This window comes from Chiloscyllium plagiosum, chromosome 3 (assembly GCF_004010195.1).
Source record: "Chiloscyllium plagiosum isolate BGI_BamShark_2017 chromosome 3, ASM401019v2, whole genome shotgun sequence".
In the NCBI taxonomy this organism is placed as follows: domain Eukaryota; kingdom Metazoa; phylum Chordata; class Chondrichthyes; order Orectolobiformes; family Hemiscylliidae; genus Chiloscyllium; species Chiloscyllium plagiosum.
In genome coordinates, this window is record NC_057712.1 from 13970454 (window position 1) to 13992525 (window position 22072).

Here is a 22072-nt window from a genome sequence, read left to right on the forward strand (position 1 = left end):
CACGCAGGTCCTGGGCCTCCTCCATCACCGTCCCTCACCACCCGACGCCTGGAGGAAGAATGCCTCATCTTCCGCCTCAGAACACTTCAACCCCAGGGCATCAATGTGGACTTCACCACATTCCTCATTTCCCCTCCCCCTACCTTACCCCAGTTCCAACCTTCCAGCTCAGCACCATCCTCATGATCTGTCCAACCTGTCAATCTTCCTTCCCACCTATCTGTTCCACCCTCCTCCCTGACCTATCACCTTCGTCCCCACCTCCATCCACCTAATTGTACTCTTGGCTACCTTCCCCCCACCCCCCTTCCATTTATCTCTCCACCCCGGAGGCTCCCTGCCTTCATAAGTGTCCATAGTTTGGAATAAACAAAGTCAATTTTACTATACAAAATTAGAAAAGTAAAACAATCATCAAACAATACACACGGAAAAATTTGCTTTTTAACATTTGGGATTAGCATGAGCTAAATTTGAGTTAACCAAGACATTGTGGGTCACCAAATCTCATTAAAACTCTTGCTTCCTTTGCAAGGGATTCTAATTCTTCACTTTTGAAGATTCCGTCTTAGAATACCATCAAAGCCTCCGTGTTCTGAATGCTTCAGTGACTGTACGTCTCGGTAGTTCAATCTCATCTCCCGAGACAAAGTTCCCCTGAATTGCTGTCAAGCATATAATTAATGGAACAGTTTCAGCTTTTATCAATCAGCTAACTTCCCTAAGCTGTTGCTGAATTTCTCGAGGTTCCAATTTTTCTCAACTGCATCAAGCATATACTAATTGCAGCTTCCTTCAACCCACACTCAGCTGCACTGAACGAGGATTAAAAGCTCAGAGTGTTTCTCTTTAGCCTTCACCTTTTTTGCATTGAACCACAAACTTCTTGGGATTTGTTGTAAACCCTAATTTTGAGGGGTCTGCTTGCACTAGCGGTCATGGTGACTGGAGCTACTCGTTTGCGTCAGCACTGTTCCAGTTCCAAAATGTCCTGGACATTTCCCAGCAAGCACACAAATTGAAATCAGAGATCCTGCATAAGCTGCAACCATTTTCAAGACAACGTTGCCTTTGCTGAGTTGTCCTTAACCTGACTTTCAAGTTCCAAATCCTCATTTACAATTTCCTCTTTGATCTGAGCAAGTGAATGATTTTTAACAGCCTTTCAGAATTCACAAAATTCATTTAATTAATTTAGTTTTACCTCCCGGATCACTCCGTCTCTCTGGACTTGCAAATAGTGCAAGCAGTTCAGGTGCCTCAGTTCAACAAGCTCTCCTGCTGTTGATCTAGCTATTAATCTGTTAAAGCATCATGATCTCATCCTTTTAAGTGCAGTAGACTTGCACATGCTTCAGTTGTTTTGATCGTATTTTCTACTCTTCAATGCTAATTCCTAAAACTAACCATTACATTGTACTTGGATTACGAAGATCTCAAACCACACATTCACAAAGATATAATGCACCTCCTTTCCCATCTTCCTTCCCTTCTCCTCCACCCTCACTTTGCCCCTCATTCAGTGCTCCAGTTGCCTACATTGCAGTCAATCTCATTATCTGTTCAGTTTGTTTGCCTTTTGGCTCACTTTGTTTCATTTAAATGTCACCACAATTGTCACAATGTTTTCAAATGTGAAGTCAAAATTCAGATAGAAAAACTCTCTCTGGCACAATCAATGAGAAAAATCAAAGTATGTACCTAGACATTTTGATGGTCCTTGAAGTCACCTAAGGCATAATTCATATCCATTTCTTGAGAGTCATTAACAATAACTTCTGTCCTCTTCAGATGGAATGGTGTTTGGATTTTGGGACCAGATCTATTAATCATTTCCCATGATGTTATTAGAGTTAAATAATGTGAACAAAAAATGTAATTACTTTTAACTGAACAAACCACATGGTACTTTAGCTAATATAATTGTATTAAAATGAAATAAATTTTGTTCCAAATATTTTTGTCAGAGCATTGGAAATTATTCTCAAATTACATATATGTTTGTACAACCATGCAGGCAATTGTGTTTCTATCTGTAAGTAACCAGACTGAGATAGTATTCATGAACTGCACAAAGCCTGAACCAGGAAGTGTGCAGGTCTCAGGGACAGTAAACAAAATAAAGGGAGACAAATAATTATTTGATGAAAGCAGTCATAAAAATCCAACAATTAAAAGCTGAAGTAATAAGATTCCACATTTATAAATTTAATTTTCAGTGCCACAGAGATTAGTAATTTAAGACTCATCATACCTTTACAAAGGCATCTTGACAAAAGCTAGCATGCCATAACTTTCTGTGGCTTGTTTAGATTGTATCTGACTGGTCGTAAGAAAGTTAGCAACATTTTATGATTTTAAATGTTAAATTGGATTGCAAGATGCTACTTTCAGGTCTCGCTACAAACCCACTGTCGTAGGAAGTAGTTATGTGATTTAAGTGCAAATACCATTAAATTCAATGTCATTTTGACAGTAATTCTTGACTCCTATACCGTATCCTCCAAGAAAGAAAGTCAGTTTTTAATTTAGACTAATTATCTGAACAATGCAGAACCATTTTTGAATTGAGCTTTGAAGCAATTGTGTGTGTGAATTAATGTTGAATGCAGCAGTTTCTAGTTATGCAAAGTGTTTGTTTCATTTGTTGAGCCATTAGACAGTTACATTCGATGTATCCCTGCAATTTGTTAGTTTTTGTGACTCATTTCTTAATGTTGCTTTATTTGAGGAGTAGTACTTTCTCAACAGACATAAAAATTCAAACATTTTATGCTAGAAAAGATCAATATACTTGTGTGTTTCATAGTTCATTGAAAGTAATCAATGTTATAATTGCAAGGTGCTAAATCACTGCTTCTTGTTGAATTAATTTTGCAGATTTTGTATCAAGCTGTAAATTATCAGATTGAGCCATCAGAGAGGAGCGAGTCTTTAAATTCTACGGGCAATGCTCAGCAGGTCAGAATTGGCATATCTTCAGCGGGTTCTCCCGCCTTTCTGAAGCAGGATTTTACCATCCCATCTAATGCACAAGATAAACTGTTGTCTCATAACTTAGAGAGTGTGAATAATAAAATGCATCCATTACTTTCAATGCCTTGTAATTCAGGTAACCTGTTTATTTTAAATATCAACAGCAACTTTTATTTATGTGGCATTTCAAAGCAGCCTGCGATACTTCAGCACTATGACAGCTGCTTACATCTTAAATCTGATAAGCAGGTTACCAATCTGTATAAAGTTTTAGGATTAATTGAGACAGGATTGTACATTGTGGCATGTTCTTCTTTTTGTGAATTTGATTTAAAAAATGTAAATCATATCCTTGTAAGAAAGAATAAGATCAAGTAGATGATGTTAAAAATGAAGCAGCCTGTCAGAGAAAAAATTACATAAAATTATGATTTTTATTTTGGAATATTGTTTGATGATATGACAACTGAGGAAAAAGAAAGTTGAAATCTCTACTTTGTCACAAAGCTGGTCCTTTTTTTCTTTTTGTCAAGGATACAGTGTCCTTGGTTTTTATCAGAGGGGTTGTAAACCACTCAGGCTCCGAATAGAGTCGTTTGGTACAGAGATGAAAGGTCTTTTACATAAACAGATGAGACTTCAGGCCAAAGCTTTTTTTTTTAGAAGTAACCTGTATAGGTCAGTGAGGCGTGGCCAGCTCACTAGCTGAGCAGTTCAGTTCAGAAGTTGAATTAGAGTCAGATCAGCTGTGGGCTGTGTGGAAACAGGCTGCTAGGCTCTCTCTTCTGCCCTTCTAACTTCGACCTGTAAGCCTTTGTTTCACGTTTTGCTCTGTGTTTATTGGGACTGTTGTGTATATTCAGAACAGCATAATTAAGTCGAGTTTGGGATAATCTGAGTTCTGTGGATATTCTATATTTTGTTCTTTGTATTCCATTCTGTAATTTTGTGAATACATTTTTGTCTGTTTTAAAACCTAGTAGTCAACCTAGCTAACTTACTCTGGGTAATTTTCGAAACAAATTGCAAAGTTACAGTCTGGGCTGCCAGCTTAAGAATGTTTTGAGTGGTTTGGCCTAGTCCAATAACAATTTTCTTATACTCTTGCCAATTAACTAATAGTGCAAGAAAGCTTTGAAACTTACCATTAAAGTGTTGGTTAATTTTTCCAAAACATTAACAAACCACTTCATTTCTTTTGAATGCCATAGCTTTGTTAGGAACCATTTCTTTTAAAGCACTAATTATTTTGCTTTTTGATTCAAACTTTTAGATTGAAATAAAAGTTTCAAATAATTCATCTGATCTGCTTCATCGGACAACTGCAAAGACTATGGAGGTTCTCAGTAGTACTTCAATGACAACTAAAGCAGTGTTGCATGCTGTCAGTGATGCGCAGTGGTGGAAGAAGTCCCTCAGCTACCTGCGGCCTTTACATGTAAGGCCTTTTTGATCATAGCTGAAGAAATAGAAGTTAGATTCTCTCATTTCTATCATTTTAAAGTGTAATTTTCCTTTAGGATCAAGGACGAGAAGCAACATTAAGACGTGAGGCCGGTGTAAATGGAGATTTGGAAAAACAAGGCTGTCATCCCTTTTATGAGATCCTCATCGATGATCCTTTCATTGACAAAGTAAGTCAAACTAGTCCAGGATTTGCACTAAATTACCTTTCAAAGGTAGAGTAGTCACACTTATCAATAATAGATTAGATTAGATTAGATTATTTACAGTGTGGAAACAGGCCCTTCGGCCCAACAAGTCCACACCGACCCTCCAAACCCATTCCCCTACATTTACCCCTTCACCTAACACTACGAGCAATTTAGCATGGACATCTTTGGACTGTGGGAGGAAACCAGAGCACCCGGAGGAAACCCATGCAGACACGGGGAGAATGTGCAAACTCCACACAGACAGTTGCCTGAGGCTGGAATTGAACCTGGGTCTCTAGCGCTGTGAGGCAGCAGTGCTAACCACTGTGCCACCGTGTCGCCCCCAAATAGAGAACTGAGAGGTTCCTGCTACTGTTACAGACAGATAAAGTTTCCCTTTACTCAACAGCTGAACAAAAAAAATTGCAGCAGTAAACTATTTGTCTTGTACAGACCATTTGAATATTTAGGGCTAATTGAGAAAATTTACCTGAGATTTATTTTCTAGGTTTCAATTGATTATTGATAATGTGTATCCTATAATATTGTTTGTATTATCCAAAATATTTGATACACTAATGTATTTGATCTTTTTGGTTTAGGAATTCATTCTCTACAAAACTATTAGTATTTTTGTTTTCTTTTGAGTTACATTTTTGGTGTTGGAGATGATATTCTAACAATTGAAAGTGCTGCAGAAAGCTGCATGATTTTTTTGGATCATTTATAATGACCCAGAATTTGGTGGAACTGAGCTTCTCGTGGGATGTTTCTTCACCCTTTAACTCCAATTGTTTTGAATTGCAAACTGCTGACAGTGTAAATTGATAATGGTGCAGTAAGGCCAATGGGACACCTGGTACAAGACAAAACTTAATCTATATCTAAGTAACTTTAATTTTCTGCTGACCATCTTCATTCCCACTAAGTATTCATGACATCCTTCAATTTAAGCTTACTCCATCAGTGGCTCTCCACCAATCACTGTCATGGCGGTTAGCAAAGTTAGTATAGGCCTGTGACCTGGATCAATATTGATCACCTCAGATACAGGATCCTCTCCAGGATGTTCTGCTTTGTTAACATTTGAACAGACTCTGCCAACTGGTGTATTCCTGTGTGGGTAGTTGGCTCACAATTTATAGGATCTAGGTCCAGAGCAGGTGTAATAAGCAAGTACCCACCCTTACACATCAAATGTCTTGTCCTTGATGTCTTTTTCATTCTCAGATATTGCAAGTTGGTGCAGAGCATGTTAGCATAAAGTTGGGTCAAACAGCACAAGTATTGATCTTTTCTAAAGAAAGGTCACTGGACCTGAAACATTGACTTTGCTTTCTCCCCACAGATGCGAGCAGATCTGCTGAGTTTCTCAAGCAATTTGTTTTTGTTTCACAATTATTGAATACTATCATTTTCAGGTTCTATGTCACAATAAGATCCAGCCATGTTCTCAACCACCCCCTCATAATATCAATTGACTATTTTTAATTTGGCTGTCAGATCCAGTGGATTATTAAACATGTCACTAAAATTCATATAAAAAATAAATTCCTGTTATCATTTGGAATTAATTTGTGATTTATCTAGGTTGCTTTATCACTTTAAGATAATTTTTTTGTCTTTTTAAGCAAGAATTGTACTGAACCACATTGTCAATTGTGATGACTATTCATTGCATTTAGTTCCAGAGTTCACTGAACTCTCGTGTCTAAATACAAGTTGGAAAGTGGCTAATGGAGTGTGTTATCTAATATTGCAACCTCTTTCCAAGAAACCCAATGGCTCAGTAATGGACACCACATTAGGAAAGATGTATTGGCCTTGGAGAGAGAAGAGCGTAGGTTTACAAGAATGAAGCGTGGACTTCATGGATTAAGTAATAAAGAGAAATTTTAGAAATTAGGCCAGTTTTAAAAATTAAAGAAATTTTAAGCATTTAAAAGATTAAGGGGTGATCTGATCAAAGTCTTTAAGAAATTAACAGGAAAGAAAAGGACTGAAAAAGACAAACTATTTCCACTGGTTGGGGATTCTCTGATTATGTGACATTGTCTCTGAATTGGGATCAAACTGTTCATGGAGATGTTAGGAAGCACTTTTGTACACAAAGGGTGGTCGAGGTTTGGAACACGCTTCCACAAAGAGCTGATGCTCGATCAGTTGTAGATTTTAAATCTGAGAAAGATCGATAATTATTATTAAACAAAGGTATTTAGATATATTGGCTTAAGGCAGGTATATGGAACTAGGCCACAAATCTCATTGAATGGCAGAACAGGCTTGAGGAAGTCCTGTTCTTGTGTTCCTGTGAATTATTTTGTTCAGTTCATCAAGCATACTCAGAAATATGTTCATTGCTGTTATGTTTAAAGCTGACATGTAGGGCTGAATGTTTGTTCTGAGGTGTTGACCTTGCCATTAGGATGAAATTCACGTCAGGATAACCAAAAATACCAATAGCAAAGCCCACAAGACAATTTTGAAAGAGGGAGTCAGTTAACTGGCCATCTCCTTTTTAGGACAGTAGACTGATTGCTGAGTCTGGAGGGCCAAGAAAAGGTGTGCAGCATGAACAAATTTACAGCCCTACTATCAGGGTTGGGAGTTGCTGTAGTACATAGAGAGGCACTATGACACCTGCATTCACAGTCACTGGCTGCAGATTAGGTCATTCAGAGGACCAAGAGGACCTTTCGACATAAGTGGTAATGCCCCAGCTATAGTAATGGCCACAATAACGCAAGTGTTTGGAACAGCAACTTCTAAATAGATTGGAGTTTGTTACTTTAATGCCTATTCCTACTGCCATTCAAGGCCACCACCACTGTTTCACAGATGGCCTACTGACATGGCAAGCACCGCGTGGGCCAGATTGGAAATCTGGTTAGGTTTTGGGGAATGTCCATAATTGTGCCCACTTAGTTTTTGGATGGGTAAGGTATGTAGGACATGCTGTCTCTAATAAAATTGAGATTGGACTCAGTCATAAAGCTAGCATATTGTTTAATAACACAAATCTCCAACCTTGTCTGCTTTTGATCTTTTTCCCTTGTCAATGATATTGATTCATTTTCCAAACACTGCTAGTTGTTCTTTGCAATTTTTGATGGTGAAACTTCACACAGGTGTATCCTGGCAATTAAAATGCACCTCCTTGTAGGATCTAGTCACTCCCTCATAGTTTCTAACGTACTCATTTGAAAAAGCAAGTGAGAAGGGTTGTGTTGATTCTTCAAAATGAAGTATTCTTTACACATTAAATCAACAGGATAGTTTGGTAGGAGTAGGCAGTAATTTAATTTTGTTCATTTAAATTCGTGATGTTCTAATATATATTTTCTCTCATGCAGAATGAAGTAAACTACACTAGTTATCAATACAGTGCTCTGGAGAACTTTGCAGAAGTCTTGTTGAGAGCTGGAAAATTGTCTGAAACCAAAAGTGAAGGGGAAAACCTATTTCCTGCCACAGAAGGTAAAAGTTATTGTCAGTAGGCCCTGTTACAAATTGTATCTGGTTTTACACCATACTCAGTCTTGCAATGTTATCTCTACTAAAAATGTCTCATAATCAATAGAAATCAAATTCCTTTGACATATCATGTGTATGCAAAAATGTCAACAGTACATCGTGAAAAATATTAAGCAGACACACGTAAATATATTGCTTATTGCAGCAACAGTGTGCAGATTGTTAGTTCAGGTACACGGTCCTTTATCCGAAATTGTCAGGACCAGCTGTTTTTCAGAATTCAAAAGTTTTCAAATTTCAGAATAAGTGACAGGTTGATGGTGAAATTTTATAAAGTCTTAGGGGAGGGGCAGACTTATTACGTAAAACAGGCCTTGAGAGAGAATCCAGGCCTGTCAGTGCTGGGCCACGCCCCCACATGTCGCACCTGAGTGACACATTTCGAGTGGGTGTCGACTTGGGTTAACTGTTCACTCCATTCCTAAAGAAGGGCTTTTGCCCGAAACGTCGATTTTCCTGTTCCTCGGACGCTGCCTGACTTGCTGTGCAGTAAAAAGCAAAGATAACTTAGGACATATGACTTCCAACATCTCTAATGATAAGGAAGTTAGCATTAAGGCACTTTACCTGAATGCTCGTAGCATTCATAACAAAGCCGATGAACTAATGGCACAGATAATAGTGAATGATTATGATGTAGTAGGCATCACAGAGACTTGGTTACAGGGGGATCAGGACTGGCAGTTAAACCTCCATGGTCTTTCAACTTATCGAAAAGACAGAGAGGTGGTGGCTTTTACTTTCACTGTCTGCAAGAACTTGTCACATGGTCGGTTGAGATGTGTGCTCATTCGAAAGGCGACCATCGCTGTCATGGAACATCAACCCGCTGGTCCCATGCCGGATCTCAGCTGCGTTGCTATTTTTCCAAACAACGTGCTCCACCATACCACGACACAGGAAGCCTCACCTGCGCAATAAAACATTAAACAGGGATAGACGCACGACTTGATCGCCGTACCCATGATGACTGCTGGATGTTGTCTGCAGCAAATCAATCAGTCTCAATTGTTTTCACAAACAAATGCAAATCATGAAATATATGCAGTATTAAGCAGACCTGGCACACTGTCGGAGCAGAACCAGAGTTCAGGCTTCAATTCAAATCAAAGATTCGTTCATGTTATTTTCCTTGATCTCTGTTAATACTTGTCACGCGTCTTCCAGAGGGAATTCATTCGCTTGCTCACCTCTCATGCATAGAAGCTGGAGTTATCATGACACCAGCAATATCATAGAGCCATTAATAAAATAAAATTACTGCGGATGCTGGAATCTGAAACCAAAAGAGAAAATGCTGGAAAGTCTCCGCAGGTCTGGCACCATCTGCAAGGAGAGAAAAGAGCTGACGTTTCGAGTCGAACTGATCCTTTGTTAAAGATAAAAAAGGGGGAGAATTAGGGAGCTGTTTACACCAGGCTGAGAGATGGTGAGTCAGGGCTCCAGATGGAAAGGTGATAATGAGAGTGCATGGAGAGATCTAAGGGAGATTAGGAGCCGTGAATGACGCAGGCTGTAGCCAGTGCTATGTGACAAAATATGTGGGGGATGGGTGAAGCAGAGACAAAATGGAAAACAGGGGAGAAGGGTAGCAAAGGGGGAAGAGAAGAGGACAAAGGTAATGAGAGAGTGGGGAGCGGGAGAAAGAGAGACAATCAAGAAATAAGAGTTACAGAACAATGAAAAAAACACAAATAAAAAAGATAAATAAAATAATTGAAATAAAATTACCTGAAGTTGTTTGAATTCAACAACTTGAGACAATTTTACTTCATTGATTTTATTTATCTTTTTTATCATTTCACCTGCACTATCATCGAGCCTATTAGATATGGACAGCACTGAAAACACAGTCTTCGGTCGAACTCGTCCATTCCGAACAGATATCTTCAATTGATCCAGTCGCGATTGCATGCATTTGACCCATGTCTCTCTAAACCCTGCCTATTCAAATACACGTCCAGATTCCTTAAAAGTATTGGAATTTTACCATCCATGACCAGCTCGTCTGGCAACTTGTTCCAGAAACGCACCACCCTCTGCGCGCAGTCATTGCCCATCACTGCCTTTCCAATTCTCGTACTCCCACACCTGATTTATACCCTCTAGTTCTGCACTGCCACACCTGAGCGAAAGAAACTTGTCTATTTACCCGATTCATGCCCCTCATGATTGAAAAGCCTCCATAAGCTCCGCTCCCAGCCTCTGACACGCCAGGCAATACAGTGAGTGTGTGTTCAGCCTGTAAACGGGCCAATCAGCTTAACCTCGGTTGTTGGTAAAATTCTAGAATCCATCATTAAGGATGAGGTTTCTAAATTCTTGGAAGAGCAGAGTCTGATTAGAACAAGTCAACATGGATTTAGTAAAGGGAGGTCATGCCTGACAAACCTGTTGGAATTTTTTGAAGAGGTAACAAGTAGGTTAGACCAGGGAAACCCAGTGGATGTGGTCTATCTAGACTTTCAAAAGGCCTTTGATAAGGTGCCACACGGGAGGCTGCTGAGCTAGGTGAGGGCCCATGGTGTTCGAGGTGAGCTGCTGGGATGGATTGAGGATTGGCTGTCTGACAGAAGGCAGAGAGTTGGGATAAAAGGTTCTTTTTTCAGAATGGCAGCCGGTGACGAGCGGTGTCCCGCAGGGTTCGGTGCTGGGGTCACAGCTGTTCGCATTATATATTAATGATTTGGATGAGGGAACCGGGGGCATTCTAGCGAAGTTTGCCGATGGTACGAAGTTAGGTGGACAGGCAGGTAGTACTGAGGAAGTGGGGTGGCTACAGAAGGATCTAGACAGGTTGGGAGAGTGGTCCAGGAAATGGCTGATGGAATTTAACGTGAGCAAGTGCGAGGTCTTGCACTTTGGCAAAAAGAATAAAAGCATTGACTACTTTCTAAATGGTGAGAAAATTAATAAAGCTAAAGCACAAAGGGATCTGGGAGTGCTAGTCGAGGATTCTCTAAAGGTAAACATGCAGGTTGAGTCCGTGATTAAGAAAGCGAATGCAATGTTGTCTCTTATCTCAAGAGGGTTGGAATATAAAAGCAGAGATGTACTACTAAGACTTTATAAAGCTCTGGTTAGGCCCCATTTGGAGTACTGTGTCCAGTTTTGGTCCCCACACCTCAGGAAGGACATACTGGCACTGGAACGTGTCCAGCGGAGATTCACACGGATGATCCCTGTAATGACAGGTCTAACATATGAGGAACGGCTGAGGATAGTGGGATTGTATTCGTTGGAGTTTAGAAGATTAAGGGGAGACTTAATAGAGATGTACAAAATAATACATGGCTTGGAAAAGGTGGATGCTAGGAAATTGTTTCAGTTAAACGAGGAGACTAGGACCCGTGGATACAGCCTTAGAATTAGAGGGGGTCATGCGGAGACATTTCTTCAGCCAGAGAGTGGTGGGCCTGTGGAATTCATTGCCACGGAGTGCAGTGGAAGCCGGGACGCTAAATGTCTTCAAGGCCGAGATTGATAGATTCTTGTTGTCTAGAGGAATTAAGGGCTACGGGGAGAACGCTGGTAAGTGGAGCTGAAATGCGCATCAGCCATGATTGAATGGCGGAGTGGACTCGATGGGCCGAATGGCCTTACTTCCACTCCTATGTCTTATGGTCCAGCACCACTCTAATCTAAACTTTGGTTTCCAGCATCTGCAGTCCTCACTTCTGCCTAGTTAACTGTTTGCATGCCAAACAACATTGTTCATGACAAAACATTTCACAAAAAAAATTTCAGATTTTGGAGCTTTTTGGATTTTGGATAAAGGATTGTCTACCTGTAATATCAAGAATGTGCATGGTACTTTTTTTAAGAACTTGTGTGAGTGAAATCCATCCTAAATTTTCATCTGTTACTAACCTCAGTTGTTGAAAGTTCATACTTTTTGAAATGCAAGTCTCTCTCGTGGTGGCAGGCAGAACTTTGTCACTTTCAGTGAAAACGCTGTAGTTAATAACATGTTTCCAAAATGTTTATTAAAGAATATTTTTGTGAGATTTTGATTTTGTCCAATATTGTGGAATATTCTGTGGTATATGGAAAATAATATGTGAAGATTGAGAACCGTGCTATAAAATAGTTGATCTATTTCCTAACAGTTGATTTATAGTTGATTTGTTTCCTTAACATCTAATCAAAATTGGGTATTGCATTGTCGGTATCTATAGTTAACATTTATGAAAGGCTGATGCATGTGTTTGGGGTCGGTAGATGTGTTGTCAATTCAGTGTCATCTTTGGGTAGTATTGAATTTTAGGACAAAAGCAATCCAACTGTGCTCTAAATGATTTAGACTAGAGCACAACTGGACACTGTTCTTGAATGTCATTTACTCATAGTCTTTTTTTTCCCCGATTTCTTTTTTCTTGGCTATTTCATGTGCTTTTCAGAGTGTTCAGCTAATGTACTGAGGACCTTATTCTCTCTTCAGAGAGGTGAATCAGTTCCTAGCTCCATTAAAACCAACCTGGGAAAAACACATGTCCGTCAGTAAACCTCATGAGCAATGCTGATCCAATTTATAATTATGTGTTCATTGATTATCTCATTTATTTAAAAATAGCATTCACATTAATTAAAAAGAATACACATTAATTAAAAAGAGTACACATGAACATTTTTTCAACTAATCTCCTATGAAAACAAACATTTTACTCAAGTACTCAAATCTCTAATGAAAACAAGCATTTGTACTTTAAATCAATGGGCTGTCAATCAAACTGTTCACATAACAGGCACCCCACCACACTAATGTTATGTAGTAAAATCAGTCATGTCGCACCAGTCTTATAATGATAACCCATGGACTCATGTCAAGGGAGAGGGAAATAGCAATAACTTTTTTAAAACCCTGAACAGCCAAATCATTTGACAGCTTTGAACATTGTCTGATAGCTTTGAACATTCTCTGGCAGATTTCACTTTTTAAACACATGTGTTTAAATATAGCAATGCCAAAGGGCATCTGTCACCCTTGTGGTGTCCTGAAACCAAATCCAAAGGACTATCTAATATCTTAAAAGTGGTACCCTGGCTATCCAGAAAAATACATGAAAAACAGACCAGATCGAGCTTGTTCTGCTTTGTACACACCGGATTATACAAGACAGGGGTGCCAGAATCCAGTTTGACTGGAGGGAGCTGATCATTTAACTAGCCAGCAGTCTCTGTGAACTACATGGAAACCTATTCTGTCTTGCCCCCAATCCTGTCCCAGTAAAAATAAAAGACACCTTGTTTGGGGCAGGATTGGCAAATTGCAGCTGACCTTTGACATGACAGAAGCCCTGTCTGTCAAAACTTCAGGCCTGAAACATAATTACAAAAGGTGTAAATGCTACTTCAGTGGAGTTAATTTAAATTTCCGGCTCAATGAATTTAGTGTTAGGTTTCTGATTTCAAGAAAGTAAGCTGCCCAACAGTTTTCTATCCGTTCATGCTTGTATCAATATAATGTAGATGGCATAGATTATTATGCTTCTAAGAGCATTAAATAATATCCTTGGGATCTCTGATTGATGAGCCAGTAACGATTGAAGTTATGTTTTCATTGGCGGCTATTTGATGATAGTAGAGTGCCAGAACCTGAAGTGATCATGAATAAGTCATCCATCAATAGATACCCATTTATGATGTGATTTGAAATCTCAAATGGAATTACTAATCGGGCCATTTTGTACATATGTTAACTGGATATGACGTCAGGATTAATTTGCTCCTCATGCACAGCTATTGGGCAAGTGTTACAAAAATTAGTAAAACTTTCTAATACCCTAGATCAGTCATGATTTGTTCTAAAATTGCATTCAGTGCTAAGTCTGTTCATCATTTGAGAATTAGGGTTGGTGGAAACTAAAAGCTTAAAATAAAATACTCGATTGTTAAGAAATCTGAGTTTCTCAATTGGATTTCATTTTTGTGCATTTAGATGCAAAAGCTAGATAGCCTTATCTAAATGAATATTCTGTAGATGTAGGATTTACTTTGTTGTAAAGTCAATTTGTGAGATCTGTATGGCACAGTGGATTCAAGTACTGCCTTTTCATTTTTAGTGTATGGATGTAATTTCATTTTGAGATTGATCTGATGAAGTACTGTATCCATTGGTATCAGGCAAAATGATTGTGGGCAGATCTGAGCTTCCTTCTGAGTGGGTGTGACTTGCAGCAGAAAAGTATCTGTAATTCAGAATTTCTTCATTAGTCTCACCCACTCACTCTCAGCCCACAGTGATTGCTGTGAGAAATTGAAATGTCACACAACGCAGGATGGATTCAATTCTGGAGCTTGGTTCGTTTTTAGAGCAGTGAGGAGGATTTGATCCTGTACTTAATCCATCTTGCGCTTAAAGAAAAATTTCAAAGGAAAGTAGGGGTGTCTGTTCTCTAGCCCAGTCCTCCTCTTTGCTTCACCAACAAAAAACATCCGGACATTCAATATTTGCCTCATTGCCATTTACAGAACTGCTGTGTTCATTTTCAAAACATTTTTATACTTTCAACTTGCCTTATATAGGCATTTATTACGTTTCTCTGAAAGATCCCAAAGCGCATTTGAGTGTTAGCCAATAGAGTTGTGCTTAAAGCAGATTCCATCAACAGAGCTGAAGTGAATGATGTGTTTGAGACTAGAGCTTGCCTACCTCGTGAGAGTTTGTGCTCCGTTACTTTTGGTTCTGTTTGATGAGAGAGGATCTGCATATCCCTGGTATAAAGACCAGTTTGCTGCTTAATGTTTTCATGTGATGGATAAAGAATCAAAGGATAATCAGTTATTTACTGACAACAGAAAGTTTTTAGAAGTTGTGAAATGAAGATTAGTAATGAATTTTGTTGTAAAAGGTGAGTCAGTATGCATGTTTAGTTCAGTTACAAATGCAATTAATACACAAATTTAACACTACTAAAGAAGGTTACTGCAGTGGTCTATCTTACACATTATGAATTTTTTACCATCTTTTCACAGTTCTTTTGCAGCTAGCCAGTGATGCTTTACCCAAAGACATGACCTTAGCCCTAGCCTACCTTCTGGCCCTGCCTCAGGTACAGTAATGAACTTTCTGCTTGTATGTGTAATCTGCAATTTTAAAAGAATGATGCAGAATAAAGTTTTACTGCAGCTTCATTTGTATATTTCTGAATTTCTTTGAGGATAAATTATTTCCAGCTTGATTGTTTTTAAAAGAAACTACACATAACTGTGTACCATCGCTAACCAATTGCTGAAGCCTAGAGATGGAAATGAAATAGCCATTATTTTTGATAATGGCTCATATAAATTCAAATATCTGTGAGTAAGGGTTGTTGTAGGCCTTACTTCTAGCATAATGACCAGTCAAAAAATGTTTGTACTTTTCACAATATTAATTAATGTAATTGATTATAAGAATATAATGGTTACTACATCGCCTCTTATAGGATAATATAAATCATAGAATCCCTAGAGTACTGAAGCAGGCCATTCAACCCATTGAGTCCATATCATCCCTCTAAAGAGCATTCTACCCAGACCCACTCCCCTACCCACCTGTAACCCTGCAAGTCCCATAGCTAATCCACCTAGTCTTTACATCCCTGGACAAAAAGAGCAATTTAGCATGGCCAAACCACTTAACCTGCACATCTGGGAGAAAGAGGGTGGAATTGAATCTGGGTCCCTGATACTGTGAGGCAGCAGTGCTAGACACTGAGCCATTGTACTATCCCACTACAGGCAGCATGCACACGCAGAACTTCTTTAAAACTCGCCTCTAACCAAATAGTCAACTGTCCTAATATCAGCGTTTTCATTTGGAATGTTTTCTTCTGAGTTATGTAATCTTTCAACCTTGCAAGCCATTAAGTCTGTTGTGCTTGTGCCAGCTCTTTATTAGAGCTTTCCAATTAAATTCATTCCTGTTTTCCCCATAGCCTTGTAACTTGTACATTTCTGAAACATTAATTCATATTTCCCATGTTAAAATCCCTATATAAAGACAAGTTGTTGCTTTCTTTACATTCTTGTCAGCAATGTGCTTGCTTGATTGCGTAACAGTTTTATATTTTCAAGTTCCAAGACTGAAAATAACTTTTATGAGTTTTAACTCTATGACTGTGTTTTCTGTTGGAAAGATGTCAGAATGTATTTCACAAGTTTGTTCAATCAAGTCCAGGCAATAATTTTCGTCAAGTCACGTTTACTTTGATTTGCTGAACAATTTCTACCAAAATAAAAGCCACTCTGAAGCTACTACTAATTTGTTAGATCCAGTTGAATGCATCTTGTTCTTCAACAATTGCAGGATTTGTGCAACCTGCATGAACAATATAATATCTGTCACAGGGAAATGTTACAATCTGCCACAAAGGATGTGATAATTGGATACCCAGAACATAAGAATTTAATTGGGAAGAGAACAGAGAAGCAGAATGGTAGACTGTTACTAGTGTATTACCACAGTACCAGTGCTTGGAGTACAGCTGTTCAATATCTATATAATATTTTCCAAATCTCCTGATGACACAAAAGCAGGCAGGAATGTGAGATGTGACACAGTTGCAAGCAGGCTTCAAGGGACTTGGACAAGTTAAGTGAATAGGCAAGAATGTGGTATACAATACATCATGTTACTTAATGTGACCATGTCTACTTTAGTAGAAAACCTTAAAGGTAGACTGTTTCTTAAATGGTGAGAGAGTTGGAAGTACTGATGTCCAAAGAGACGTGGGTGTCCTTGTTCATGATTCACTGAGTGCTAGCATGCAAGTACAGCAAACAATTATGAAAGTAAATAATATGTTCATCAGAAGGGGATTTGAGTACAGAAGTAAAGATGCATTGTTTTGATTGTATATAACACTAGTGAGACTTCACCTGGAGTATGATGCATAGTTTTCATTTCTTTATCTGAGGTATCTATCTGAGTTTATCTTGCAATAAAGAGAATGCAGCAGAGATTCATCAGAACTATTTGCTGGGGTAGCAAATAGTGACTTGAGAGAGTAAAGAAACTGGGCCTGGTATTCACAAGACATTGGGAGAATAAGAAGTGGTTTCATTGAAAGTTGCAAAATTCTTACAGGGGTACATGTGGATAAAGCATTTCCCCAAGTGGAGAGTCCAGAGTCTCAGACTGAGTTGAGGAGGAAATGCTTCAGGCAGAAGATGGTGAATCTTGGTAACTACCTAGTATGGACTTGTAGAAGCCCAATCATTGTTCAATACAGAAATCAATAAATTTCTGAAGGCTCATGACACAAGGGACAATATGGGAGAAATGGTGTGCTATTGATGAACAACCATGGTCTGTTTGAATGGTGGGCCAGGCTTGATTGGTGGAATGCTCCTGCTCCTGTGTTCTTCCGTCACAGTTATGTCATTTTTAACTTTGACTGGTATGGTGGTGAAACGTTGGCTATGAATTTGTGAGGCTGGAGTATGTTCAAGTAGCTTGGAGCAGAATAAAAGATTGTAGATGGGGCTCCCTTTGCAAGGAGGGCGAAGGTGTTTTTTTTTCCCAGCTGGTTTGATGACAGCAGTTTTAAGGGAAAGGAAATGGTTTACAGTATCAGCTAGCGTGGACGTTGGTGGTCGCATTTTAATGAGATTTCATGTGAATGACATCAAGGGAGCTAGAGCTGGGTCTTAGCGAAAAGATGAACTGTGATGGTGTATTCAAGTTGATGCTGAAAATGTGTTGCTGGAAAAGCGCAGCAGGTCAGGCAACATCCAAGGAGCAGGAGAATCGACGTTTAGGGCATGAGCCCTTCTTCAGGAATCTATTAAAGTTGATGAGATAGGAGCAAAAAATGGTGATGCATGGGCAAGGTTTGGTTTAGTGATAAAAAAGAAAGCTAAGGGAGACATTAGCGGAACTGTGTGGAGGTGATTAAAGTTTAGAATAAATGGTAGGAACAAGAAATGTAGGAGGCATAAACTGTAGTCTAGGAAGGAAAGATGACTCTGAGAAGGAAGGAGAAGAGACTGGTAAGGGCCCAGCAACAAACAAAAGGTGGTCAGCAGCAGAGCCTACAGTGTACTTACGAGTTCAGAGTTCAGGCATCATGTTTGCTTCCTCCTCAACGTTTTCACCAAAACTGGGTGGTGCACAGTAATATCAGGCATGTCTTATCAATGTCTGTATTTGTGGACTCTTTCAACAAGAGTATGTGGCAGAAATCTCCACCTCCCAATCATACAATATTTCCACCCTCCTTTTACTCCTTGTTATAACTATCCTATTGACATTTTAAGAATCAGTGGAAGCACCATGTTCCACATATTGGTAAACTGTTGAGCATGCAGACGTGTGAAGCTCTGCAACACTGATGTCAAAATTGAATCCCATCAGTACAGAGGAGGTGAGATTGCAATCTGTTTTGCTTGTTTATCTAATTTTGTGTCATCTAGTAATAGCTGCACTTAGGTGTTGCAAATGTTTTCATATCATTCAGTGAACTTTTAGAGATGCAGCAACTTCCAGAAGATTTTTATCCATATAATTGTCTCCCTAAGACCCAAGTTTTACTAGTCACTAAAGGGAGCTTTCCTAATACTGGCAACTTTATATACTTTGAATTACAAACACAACAGGACTGTTATCATATGATGATTTCCTCAACTGCCTTTGGACTCCTGCATGACTTTTGAAGTGCAGATATCACCACAGCCCATTCACCTAGATTCTTTCAGATAATTTTATTGGTTACTGAAGTTGAAGAAGGAGCATGAAACCATGAAAATATCTGGATCTAAAGATGCAGTAACCTGGTTTACATTAGAAGATAAGTGACATTTAGTATTACTTATGAAACAGAGTTGTAGACAGAATTAGAAATGTAGTTTTCTCCCTTAAGAAGTTCTGAAAGGTGCACATCATTCCCCTTTTTCTGTTGTCTCTTCATCTTAATCTTAAAGATATCTCCATAATTCTATTGGAAATCCATTCCTCCTTGAATAAGTTGACTAATTGCTGGAATAAACACATTTGATGAAATTCAACCAGTTGCTGTGCAAGTGGGTTTTTTGCCAAGACAAGAAAAGATGCAATAGTGGCCAATTTAAGTGGTAAGATGTGAGATATTTTGTAAAGAAAAGGCGTAATATTGAACAAGAGCTTCTGGAGTGAGGGCTATTCTTGAAGCTGTCTTTCTCTTCTGACATGGGTTACTCTGGAAGGTGGAAAGATCCACATATTTTCCTCTTTGGGCTCTAGCAATAGAAGTTGGATGGCTATATCACTGAAATACCAGGAGAGTTCTGCAACCTGTAAAAAAAAAACTTGGTTATGTGTATTTTTAGCTATGTGGCAAATTATTGCTTTTTGAAGCAGTGAGCAGGATACTTTGAGACAAACTAGTCCCAAGAGTCTTTGGATTAAAGAAAATATGCCTGATTATAGTCTTTTTAATTGGGGTGCTGTTTGTTACAAAGCTTTAAGTACATGACAGGCAGTAACATCCAAAACCTTCCAACCAAAAACATATCTCTGTCTTCCCCTCTCTCTCTTTCCCTCACTTTCCTCATCCATGAAAGGACTGAATAACCAAGGAAGCTTAAAGGAAAGAATTCTAACATGTAAAGACCGAGTCCACAATATCAACTATCAACATGAAGAACGACCAGCACTCTATAGACACCAGTGTGTTCTCATTACTAAAACCAAAAGAAATTGAAAGAGACATTTTAACTTGAGATCTGGCTATTTGATCTTCAAAACTTCATTCTCTGTCTATTTTGTTTTCCATAGATTGTGCGCACGTGTGCATGTGTTTTATATATATTCAGAATTTCTGAAAGGGTGTAGTTTAAAATGTGTAATAGCTGATTTGAAATTCGTTCTCATCTCTGCCATTTGGTAAAGCTAAGTGTGTTGCAGTCAATAAATTTATTTTCCATTAATGACGAAACCTGGTTTGTCCTGAACAGCGATCCACCAGGATTAGTTATCTTACTAGTTGTCTTGAGTTTTAATGGTGGGGCATGATTATCTGTGCACTCCTCCCAGTTAAATCATGACAAAGGGTTTAACAATCAGAGTCACTTTGTCCATTGTGCATCATGGGCAGCTATCGGCTAGTATTAATCCTGTATTGAGGCAACAGTTCTGGATCTGCCGCAAACTCAAATCGCCAGAAACTGGCATTCAGATCAAATACATGAAACTATCGCTGCATTAAAATGGGGGAGAGAAGATCTATGACCAGTGTAAAAAATGTTATATTAACTGAGAGTTACACCACTACCTTCTGGCACATGAGGCTCTGCTCAGGTTTAGAAAATGGGAGGACAGGTGGTAAATGTAATTCAGTGCACAGTAATGTGGAGAAGTGTATTTTGCAAAAAGAAAATGCAAATCCTGAACAAGTTTATTGGCAGCATGAAGAAACAGATGGAGATAGGTATGCTGGTAGTCTCATTTTTGCAGCTGGGAATGGAAATAAATATCATAAAACAAAGAAGAATTGGTGTTTTATGGATGGGACATTGAATGTAAAAGCAATTTTGGTGAAAACAAAACATTTCTGTTGGTGGTATTTTATTAGATTTTCTTTCTTTCTTGCGACTAAATTTATTGGGTGAAAAACCGTGTTGGCTCGTCAGCTTTTTTTTTCTATCTGGTTATCATACAACTTTGTTCAGTTTAGGAGTCAATCATTGAATCCCTTCAGGCCATTGCCCATTGAGCCTGCACTGACCCACTGAAGAGCATCCCACCCAGACTCTCACCCCCTACCCTTTCCCCTGTAACTGCATTTCTCATGGTCAATCCACCTGCCTGCACATCTCTGGACACCATGGGCAACTTAGCATAGCCAATCCATGTAACTTGCACATCTTTGAACTGAGAGAGGAACCCAAAGCACCCAGATGAAACTCGCACAGACACTGAGAGAGTGTGCAGGCTCCACACAGAGTCACCCCAGGATGGATTTGAACCTGGTTTCCTGGCTTTAAGGCAGCAGTGTTAACCACTGAGCCAGCCCTAATGTGACCTGCATTCTGATATGTAAACATATTATACCAAAATCCTTGATTTTATCAGTCATTGTGTTCAAAGTATTATTGTTTTAACAGCAGCCTGTGATTATAAAGAAATCATTTACCACCAGCATGAATCTAAATGCTTAAAAAACAATTTTCAGTTTTGAAAGTGTAGTCACTATTGCATTAGCAAATGTAGCAAAACTGCCCATGACAAAGTCCAAAACAGAAATTACTTGTATGTCAATTAATTTGTTTCGGTGAGATTGAGGGGAAAGTCTTGACTCTCCGAACCCCCCACCCCCTCTCCTTCCTTGCTCCTGCCATGCAGTCTTCCACATTCTCCTAAACAAGCAGCTGTGCTCCTCTGTCCTCTGGAGACCAGATTGAAGGTTTTGTGTGGAAATAATTAAAAATGGAGAACAAGACCAATAAACTCCATTCCTGCTGGCATCTCGCTGATTCAGACTTTAAGGACACCTATCCCCTGTTGAAATTTTACAGATGCCTATCTGATTTTGACAGAAATTTCTTTAAATTTAGTAATTCAGTCATGTTATCACATCACAGATTTCACTTTAATTTGAGGTTTGATCAGAGGAGCGGTGGTAGCTGAAAGAGATGTGATAGAAAGAGTAGGGAATGTAATACTGTTAAAGTGGATAGCTGTGATTGAAGAGTTAAAGCAAGTGCAGTGTACCGAAAGGTCCCCTAAGCGGTAATGAAGATTCTTCAGAAACGGAAATGCCACACTCATACTATTGCAAAAAGTGAAGAGCAGTTTAGTGGTGATCCTGCAATGTCAGAGAATATCACTTCGAGATCTTGTATAAACTACAACCAGGGCTGCTGCAAACAGCAGAAGCAGGGTATTGAATGTAGCCTAGACCAAGATTTCAAATAACAGCATGGTAAAAGAATCACATCATAAAATT

The 22072-nt window shown here is 39.0% G+C and overlaps 1 protein-coding gene across 2 annotated transcripts in view; it reads left to right on the forward strand.

The window, feature by feature from the left end:
* The window catches only part of nbas (NBAS subunit of NRZ tethering complex), a 261417-nt gene that overhangs the window by 150867 nt on the left and 88478 nt on the right, over nucleotides 1-22072 (forward strand). For both annotated transcript variants that reach the window (XM_043677491.1, XM_043677501.1), the window contains exons 35-39: nucleotides 2881-2961; nucleotides 4250-4414; nucleotides 4497-4610; nucleotides 7985-8108; nucleotides 15141-15217. In XM_043677491.1, coding sequence (XP_043533426.1) covers nucleotides 2881-2961; nucleotides 4250-4414; nucleotides 4497-4610; nucleotides 7985-8108; nucleotides 15141-15217 — 561 coding nt within the window. The remainder of the gene's footprint in view (nucleotides 1-2880; nucleotides 2962-4249; nucleotides 4415-4496; nucleotides 4611-7984; nucleotides 8109-15140; nucleotides 15218-22072) is intronic.